This window comes from Sander lucioperca, chromosome 11 (assembly GCF_008315115.2).
Source record: "Sander lucioperca isolate FBNREF2018 chromosome 11, SLUC_FBN_1.2, whole genome shotgun sequence".
NCBI classification, from domain to species: Eukaryota; Metazoa; Chordata; class Actinopteri; order Perciformes; family Percidae; genus Sander; species Sander lucioperca.
The window spans coordinates 27,702,180-27,712,311 of NC_050183.1; the positions used below are offsets into that span (position 1 = coordinate 27,702,180).

A 10,132-nucleotide genomic window follows, 5' to 3' on the forward strand; every position below is an offset into this window, starting at 1 on the left:
GAGAGCTCAGTGTTAGCGACCTGTCCACTGAGGAGAGACAGAGAACAAGAAGAGGGGCGGACAGAAGAAAAAGAAGAAGAGCTACCTGAGAAAAGAGCGAGACGAAATAAGAAAGAAAGTCATCACCAGGAATCTGGAAATGAGTAAATGATTAAAGGAGATTTCCAGTTGAGAGTTGGCAAATAAAAGAAAACTGGACAGAAGGAAGAAAGTGATTCTTCAGAGAGAGAATTTAAAGTAACCTTCTGATCTGTCTGTGTGGAAGGACCGTCTGCAGTATGTTCCTCCTTCTCTCCTTGTGTATGTGTGGTCTTCTGCTGCGAGGTGACGCACAGGACCGAGCTGCTCTGTGGAGGGGGAACGACCGGAGTGGACGATGCCAGTACACCTTCAGTGTACCCAGCCCTGTCGAGGCCAGCTGCCCACAGATGGGAGGCCCCGAGGTGGAGAACCTAAAGGCTAGACTCAGCCTCCTGGAGGTGCTGGTGGCCCGGCTCACTGGAGGGGACACTGGGGGTCCCCAAGGGACCGGGGCCGAAGCCAGAGCTCAGTCTGGGCTTCAAGAGGCGCTGAACCGGGCCACGGGGGAGAGGAGCCTGCTGCAGGGTGAGAAAGAGCGTCTAGAGCAAGAGTTGGAGGGGCTTCAGCGCAGGATGGAGGAGATGAGGAGGGAGACGGAGAGGCTGAGGAACAAACCCTGTCTGCCACAGACCCCCATCGTGCCACCAAGCCCCCCTGTGCAGGTCAGTGGCCTGACGGGACCTGCTGGGGGTAAGAAATACACTCTAAACCACCACACACACACATACACAAAATGTGCAAAGCTGAATGACATTATAGAACATTTGTTTATAAAAAATTAATTTTAATCAATTCCCAGTTTTTAAATAATTGTGCAAATATGTTTTATTATATTTTTAAATCCTCCCTATCCTTATTGCAATTAATATGCACAACTAGATTACCTCATTTTCTGCAGACAGGCTGTCTTTCTGTTAAAATATGTATTTTGTGACTCTGACTGAAGGATAATGGGTTAATTGGAGCAGAGAAGTGATGACGCATAAGTGTCATGTATGTATGGAATACCATGCACGTACAGAGCCCCACAAAATTCCAGTGCACATGGGTCCCGTGTGTGTGTGTGTGTGTGTGTGTGTGTGTGTGTGTGTGTGTGTGTGTGTGTGTGTGTGTGTGTGTGTGTGTGTGTGCGCACTGCTTGCAGCAACAGAGATAAAGCTGACAAAGAATTAGCTTTGCTGGCCAAGCATGTGTACACATACATGGAATTTGACTCTGGTTACCGTTGCTCTTAATGTACATACACAGAAATAGACATACAGCTAAAAAAAACTAGGAGAAGAAACCTGGACAAAGGTAAACCATAAACATTTAACTACTATGTACAGATATAAATATACGGTATATATATAAAAGTATATATAAAGATCAGGTTCCTCCTGACACCATTTCTTCCTGCACAAATCCTCTTAAAGACAACAGGGGAATAAAGTGTGTGACCACCCTAACGTTGCATGTACCTTTTGTGTGTGTGTGTGTGTGTGTGTGTGTGTGTGGTTAATGTTTTGGTTGCCCCCCAGACTAATATTAGTCTCCAGAGAGACACTCAGCTTCTGCTCCCTGACTACATTTAGTGGGGATGGTGGCAGGCCAAAGAGGGTCAGCTCAGTATTTATGAGCAGATCCTGCTGTCTTTATTACCGGTGTTTCCCTCTGCATGATGAGCAGGGCGAGAATAGCCAAGTAGGGTGGGTGGGGGTCTGAAATGTGATGCACGCTCAGGAAGTGGTGGTTCCGTGCCAGGGGTCTCATCTCTGGGCTTTTGATGACACCTGGTGGGTCAGGGCTGGTGGGGATGGAGGCTATACTTCCAAGGGTGAGAGGGCTGCACAAAGCTAAGGAGTTATCTTGCAGCCAGTAAGGGCAAGCTCTGGTATCTGGTATTTGTTTGCAGTGGCCAAACTGTCTAATTAGCCTCTGTTCTCTTCCTCTCGCCCACCATCTCCTGTTGGTCACCACCCCCCACTTTTCTTTTCTTAGTAAAGTCATCACTCTGTTTCCCCTCTTGGCTCTGTGTGTAGCCTATTAATCGTAACACCGAGGTTGCCAGCAGCAGTAAATCCTTCCCTGCCATCTCCCCGTCCAGGACACATCTCTACTCCCTCTGCATCGGAAGAGATCTTCTGCATACTTCAGGTTATCTGTTAAGCTCCTCATGTTTGCACCTGCAGACTGAAATACACAGAGAGGGCCCCTCGGGTTCAGAGGCAGATGTAGAATAGATCATAGTGAGAGGACAGCATGCAGAACCACAGGGAGGGGATTAAAGCCAAAGTATGGTAACTTTCACAGAATTTTCTTTTTACAAGTTTATAACTCAAGCTGTGGTTATGACTTTCAGTAACAACCGCCTCTCAAAATATATTAGCTGATATATGGTAATGGTATTTGTCCAGCAGGAAATGCAGTCATAAATAATGTTCAATGAACTCCTAAGATGTTTGAATCAATGTGCTTATCAGGCAGTAAGTAGAGAGACTACATGGCCAGATTGTGGCTAATTCCGAGTCAAATGGAAATGTATTTCTTCCATCTGTTGATTATACACTGTACCCTGAATTATGAATATAAATGCCCAGATGCAAAATGCTGCAAAATATTATGGGAATGCTAAGTTGAACTGTGTGGAGGACTGGACACAAATAAGAGCCAACAGCTCTGCTGAACTCTGTAAGCAGGGGTTGATTAGGCCGCTGGCTCCTCTGGCTGAGCCTCCTCTGGGAAATTAAGACCCGTCCTGTCTGTGACGTTTATGGTATTCTGCTCAGTGATCTCGCAAACAAATAGGCAGGATATGAGGGCACATATGGCACACACCCCCCACACACACACACACACACACACACACACACATACTGGGGGAAAGGCAGTGAGAGAATGTGGCTGTTTACCTGTGATGATGATGATGAATGGCTGTGTCCTGTGGGAACAGCCCCAAAGCAAATCCCCGGGAACCCTCAAAACTCCTCTGACCTTTTCTTTACAAACCGTTAAATGGGCTCAACCTTCACCTTTACCATAGCAACCTTTCCATGTCACTGGTGTTCGTCATTTGCCCCAACCTCCCGTTCCTCTTCGTCAACGCCGAGAATCAACATCAGCTTCCAGATGCTAGCGCTTAATGTTAATGTTCTCGGCATCATTAGGGCTCATTATGCGCAGCAAATCACCGGACACTGCACGTGCAACGGCAAAGCAGGCACGTGCTCACACACACACATAGAAATAGCCACCCATGGACACAGGACCACAAACACACACTTTATATATACAGTATATATTTTCATGAATGTTTGTATCTCCATGCCTATGAGGAGTATACAGTTTACAGACATTGTTTGACATTGTTTACTTTCCAGGTAGGAACCAAATGGGGAAATAAGGACAGGGTTGGGGGGTAAAAGGGGAGAAACAAGAGGAGGAATGAATAAAGGGGAAGCAGGCTGATACCTGACAGTGATACAGGGGAGGAAGGGCCAAGCGACTGGTTTGAGGACGTGAAGTTGACAGTGCTGGGGTGGGATGGGTGTCCTGTGTGTGTTATGCGCCGGCCAATCTACCGACTGCCTGACTCCGGAGCAGCTGGGAATCCGTTCAGGGGTGTTTGTCTCCTGCTGTCACATTCCCTGCTGTCAGTAGTACCAGCCACGTTTGGGTACACAAACACTATCATAACTATTGTAAGCTGCGATGTGAAATGTGCGACAGAAATCACTGAACTCTGCGTGTGTGTGTGTGTGTTTAGGTTCTAAACCGATGTCTCACCTGATGACCAGGCCCAACAGGCAGGGAGACAGCAGCAGTCTGAGAGGTGGGACACATTTTCCGCAGAATCACCTCCACTAAGATTGTTTGTTATTCAACTAAATCCATGTTTCCATCTCTCCCTGTCAGACTCAGAGTGGCAGTTTGGACCTGCAGGCTTCCAGGAGCTGAAGGCAGAGGTGACAGAGGTACCCGCTCCAGATGGATCTGAGGACAACACAGGTCTCTGTCTGAATTATTCCTGTTCATTTCTCCCTTACAGGACCATACGAGTGGCTTAGTATGATCTTTCAGCCCATTGGATTTTGCAAACTTTTTTTTTTAACATTTTCCTGACATCATTTGTAAATTGTATTCTTACCTACAAACATTTTGAAAATGAGAAAACGTTGATAATGGCTCTCCTTTTCTTTTTTTTGTATCATACATACTCACAGCTTTGTGCATGCATGTGCTCGGGCACGCCGTCAACGTGATACACATTCCTGCGGCCAGTTTCATGCTATTCCACTGATAGTTGGTAAATATAACACGCAAAGCAAACGGCAGAGAAGAGGAAGACTAAGTAAGGAAATGCATTCAACGCGTTTGTCAGGCACTTAAAAACTTCATCCTGGCAGCTTACACTCGCCCCTTCTCCTTCTCCATCCTCCCCCTCTGTCCATCCGACCTGGAAAACATGACACTCACCCCCCACCCCCCTGCTGACAGCCTCAAAGCAAATACTGCTATTAATACTGCAGCATTTGGGGCGAGAATACCAGAGTCATGCCAATCCGTAGGTATGAGGGCCTGCCCGAGTTTCACGTTTGTCTCGTAAATGTAAAGGGAAAGCACCCCTAACAAGGGTGTCACACACACTGCTTACCCTTCCCCCTTCCCCCCTTCCCAACACCATAGCTTGTGCTTCTGAAAGGCTCTCTGCAGGTTTGATTGTTTGGGAGATCCTGAAAATACACATGCAGTCACCACGTGAAGTCATATTATCTCTGGCAAGACTGCGCCACAGGGAAGCTGCATGGTAATCAGTGTATTTATAAGACTTATTCCTATCTAACCATTAATCCAGTGCTACGTCCTGGACCTGAGAGCAAGGGTGTATTTTAGGAAGTGGTAAATATACAGCCGGCCTTATCGTTTTCCCAGTAAGACATACAGCGGAGAGTCCCTGCCCAGGATGAGTCGTAGCCCAGTTGCTGCTCTGATGGTGATGTTGAGGCCAACAGACGTCAGGCAGCATCTCTAGACCTGCTGTCTGCCTCCATGATGAGAAATGAAGACCTTAGCCCTGACCAGCTCTGGATGACCTCCATCGTCCCTCAGCCACGTCTATAGCCTCTTTCCGACCAAGTAGTTGCAGGAACGTAGTTATAGGAACAGTCCACTTCTAAAGAGATCTACTAACTACTCTCACCATTTGCATTCGCACTGGCCAAGTGGCCATAGGAACTGGTAGGAGGGGTAAGGGAGTGAAGGAAGCACGGCAACGGTCTTTATACCGTCGTCACTTGACTTAAGCGCCACATACGACAACAAACCAGCATGGAGGAGGCCTATGTAGGCAAATTGCAACAGACAGTGAAGAATATGTACTGTTTGTGTTTCAGATGTCGCTAGGTCAGCAAGGGTTCCTATGCGGAAAAGGGAAAAGACCCTGCCCTGAAGTAGGACATGAAAGAGTTACAGGAACTGTGGTTAGAGGAATTTAATAATCCCCAAATTGGTCCAGTCGGAACACGAGAAAAAAAAAGGGTTCTAGGAATGTTATGTTCTAGGTACTGCAAAAATCCCTCCGGCCGGAAATGGACTTATGTAGATCCCTTTAATGTGTGCTACTTAACGTGTGACTTGTGTCCTGACGTTTTTCCTGAAAAAAAACGAATTTGATTTGAATTGAGGATGATTGTTTTTTAAGATCGTGTAACCCCCTTGCTGTGTTCCCCCAACCTAAGACCTGATCCCAACCAGTCATATCTGTGGCGCCTACGCCTAAATATAACCTAAGTCCTCAACCACAGAGGGCAGGACCAGAGGAAACCTCATTTGAAGGGGAAACGGACACAAGACCAGTTAGTAAAAAATAGGGAAACCCACCTGCAACCGTCAGCATACGGCATCTCGTAGGGATTCAAAGCTCTTGTCTAGCTTTTAGACGAATTTGATCGGTCATGATTATATTATATACCTTTTTTTTTTAAATGTGTCTCACAAATCTTTGTCTCCCTCCCTCTCTCATGTTTCCCCTTCTCCCTCTGCAGGTTGTGGGGAGTTGGTTTCAGTTGGTGAGCCGGTCACTCACAGGAAGGCTGAGAGCATAGCAGGTAAATATGGGGTTTGGATGCAGGACCCTGAGGCCGTCTCCCCTTATGGGCCCAACATGGTCTGGCGCATCGACACCATAGGCTCTGACGTCAGGCAGCTGTTTGGGTACGACGACATGGAACAACTCTCTAAAGGTTTTCCATCCAAGGTCGGTGTCACATGGGTGATATTCGTCATGGTAATAAGCCAAAAAAAAAAAATCTCAGGTCAATCCTAGTTATTGTCTTATGTTTTCCCATGCCAGGTCCTGCTGTTGCCAGAGCTGGTGGAGAGCACTGGCGCCACTCTGTACCGAGGCTCTCTGTATTACCAGAGACGTCGGAGCCGCTCCCTCATCCGCTTCGACCTGGCCTCTGAGAGCATCGCAGCCCGTCGGGACCTCCCCCACGCCGGCTTCCACGGCCAGTTCCCCTACTCCTGGGGCGGCTACACGGACATCGACGTGTCTGTGGATGAGCAGGGGCTGTGGGCCGTCTACTCCACCAGCAAGGCCAAAGGAGCCATTGTGATCTCGCAGCTGGACCCAAACAGTCTGGAGGTGAAGAGGAGCTGGGAGACCAACATCAGGAAGAACTCTGTGGCCAACTCCTTCATCATCTGCGGCAAGCTGTACACCGTGGCCAGCTACACGGCACCCGACACCATCATCAACTACATGTATGACACTAAAACCAGCCAGGGGAAGTCCATAGCCATCCCCTTTAGGAACAAGTACCGCTACAACAGCATGATCGACTATAACGTGGCTCAGAGGAAGCTGTTTGCCTGGGACAACTACCACATGGTGTCCTATGACCTAAGGCTGGCTCGCCAGCAGGCCATCTAAAGTCGCCCATGAGTGACTGGTGAAAAGTGACATTTGCTCACCTGTTCCTGCTTCACAGACTCAAGAGCTTTAGAACAGGGATCTTCAATATTTTTTTCATGCCAAGGACCCTTTAAAAGGTGCACTATGAGTTCCTGCATGGTTTCAGCGCAATTTCATTTTTGTCTCAAATCGTAGGCATCTCTCCTTGATCCGCTAGCTGCCTGCCCCCTGAATACACTGTGAAAAAGCCCGGTCTCGGGAGACAACACAGGGGTCGTAAACGTCAAACAAACACTAGAGGCACAGGATATGCACCAAAATACAACAAACCACGTTCCAGCCAATCACCGACAAGATGGTTGGGGGAGGGGGTGGGGGTTAGTGACAGTTAGTCAGTTAGTCATGACAGTTACAGAAACATGAGGGGAGGGGCAGGCTTGCTCTGTTTTGATTTGAATTTACTTGGAACGTTAACAGAAGTAACGTCATGCAGGAACTCATAGTGCACCTTTAACTGAAAGAGAGACGGAGCAGTTGCATTTTAAACTGGGCCTACAATAACGTGTGTGTGGCCTAAAGCCTTACCCATACCCTTTTAGAGCATAGAATACTAAGCTTTTAAAATATCTGTTGGCATTATTTAAAAAAACAATGTAACACAGTGAAGCCTTAGGATTAACTGTGTCTGTGGAAGGCTACCTTGGTGACTACCTTACCTATAGGCTCGTGAGCCTATCTTCAATGTGTTTTTTTCACAAATAGGCTGATTTATATTTGCTAATATGTTGGTTTATGTTGACATTTTAGATTAAGAAAAACATTTTCAAAAAAATTATTTGGAAGCGCCCCTGCAGTAAATCTGAGGACCCCCTAGGGCTTCCAGACCCCCTTTTGAAGATCCCTGCTTTAAAGCATAATGTGTGCTAGTAGTTATAAAGCCAACACCTTCAGTAGCAACGTGCTAAAGAGCCTAACTACCAAACTCCAAAGTGAAATGAAGACATATGAGGAACAGTGTCCCCCCTGCAGGTGTGCGTTTTTTTTTCCTTCAGTGGGTGGGCTTTTGCTGTGGCAGGGCCCACAAAAAATGTTTTTAGAGGAATTATTTTTGTACCGCCTTTAATTCAGATGTATAATTTTGTTGTTTCCTTGATAAGCTATATATATATATATTTGAGGACTGAAAGATGAAGCATAGTTGCATTGTACAAGCTAAGTGGGATAATGAATGCATTCAATTTACAACACAAACCCCCATAGTACCTCACGCCCTACAGTGTTTCACCAGTCATCTTTTATTGAATAAACTGCTCTCACTCAGCATGTATTGATTATTGCATGTACTTATACACTGTAGTCAACATGACATACTGTTCTAAAAATCGTGAAATAAACTTCTTCCTAAATTACAACCTCAAGATGTATTTTGTACCACTTTAAAGGGTTTGTAAGCTGTAAATAATTATTAACGGTTAAGAAATCATATACATCGCTGGTAACTGACAAATGAAAAACACGCATCTCCAGATTTGGTGGTTAAAAACGTAAGAATTAAAAAAGAAAACAATGAATCCACTGGATTTTCTTTAAATAAAAAAATTTAAATAAAAAAGTGTCTTCCCAAAGCTGTAACTGGGGCCGTTTTCCTCGGCTCGTGAAAGTGGACTTTTTGGAGATACATGGTTCTCACAGGACAGCAAAGTAATATTTCGTAAATAAATCAATTATAGGTCATTCATAACTTCTGGATAGCCAGGTTGTCAAAAACCTCTCTGGCTGCGGAGTCATTAATAAATTCATGAATTAAAAACGATTAATAAAATTGTCATCGCTTTCTAATAAGCCATCAGAAAAAGTTAGGAAGTCAGCTGTGATTCCCGTATGAATGCTGATCGGTAATCAATAATTGATCTAATTCATCAAGTCAGCTGATGTAAATTTCAACAAGTTTCTCCATCAGAAACCTGCACTGCATCAGGAGGATAAACACCAGCCAAAACCTGGCAATACAAACATTGTTCTTATTAATGGCTAATAACTGAGCATTATGAAGTCATTTAGTATCATTGCATTACTAGATTTTCCGTATCTAAGCACTCGGAAATGCCAATTGAAGTTGGTAAGTGTTGTAGTGACACCTAGTGGTAAGACCTAATCCGTGCCAAATTTGGTTCCGACGTGGAGCAAAAACACAAAAAAGGAAAGAATTGTGGAAGATGGCTTCAAGTACAAAACAGGAATCACTGAAAAAACATAACAGTATATTATTTTATTAGTTTCTGTAACCAAACCAAGAGAATGTAAATAAGACCGTACATATTTTAATACAGCGATGAAACCCCTGTACAAGTTCAACAAAAAGAAAAAAAAAAATATATCATTACCCTCCCTCCCTCATCCATCCATCCATCCATCCATCCATCCATCCATCCTCTAGACTAGAGCAAGGACTCTTCCCCCGGCTAGGGTAGCGGTGAGGAGGACGCCCTCCCCGCCTCAGGGTGCATACTACTGTACATTTCTGAAGGACCCTTGTCGCCACAACCCCCGAGATGAAAGCATTGTGGGTGGGACAGCCAGCGGAGGCGAGGCAGAGACAGAAAACAGCACTGATTGCTCCCATCAGTAAAGACAATGAAACAACAGGTGTCCTTATGCCCAAACACTTCTGAACTTGAGGCTTCTCATCTTGTTGTCCCTCTTTCGTGAGGGTTGACACACACACGCACTCAAAGTTTTCCGTTTCAACAATCACCTCGCCGTTTCTATTCCTCCTCTAAGTAGCCCTATCCTGCTTCCCTCTAGCTAAGGGCACTGATATCAGTCAATAGCAGCAGGTCAGGGTGCTTTACAGTGACGCCGTGCGTTTGTGAGACAGCAAGGGATGGGTGAGGACGCAGTGAGAGGGTTGTGTGTGACAACTGGAACAGCTGTATGTAGTGATCGTACATCATCCGGGTAATCCTGTGAATCCAAACTGAGCTCTTGCTGCCACGGCAACAGCGATCCTAAAAAGCTGAGACATCATCTGGGCACTGCTTTAACCTTTTGGCTAAATATACAGGAGTCTCCAGCTACGAGCTTCCCCTGTTTATACCACACACACACACACACACACACACACACACACACACACACACACACACACACACACAC

At 45.8% G+C, this 10,132-nt stretch overlaps 1 protein-coding gene across 1 annotated transcript; it reads left to right on the forward strand.

Annotated features, from left to right (window-relative positions):
- Nucleotides 1–7,047, forward strand: myoc (myocilin). Its single transcript, XM_031311527.2, has 5 exons — nucleotides 1–771; nucleotides 3,827–3,892; nucleotides 3,976–4,068; nucleotides 6,105–6,316; nucleotides 6,413–7,047. Exons 1-5 carry the CDS (start codon nucleotides 279–281, stop codon nucleotides 6,992–6,994), a joined length of 1,446 nt encoding a protein of 481 aa, XP_031167387.1. The 5' UTR covers nucleotides 1–278; the 3' UTR covers nucleotides 6,995–7,047.
- Nucleotides 7,048–10,132: the final 3,085 nt, after the last annotated feature.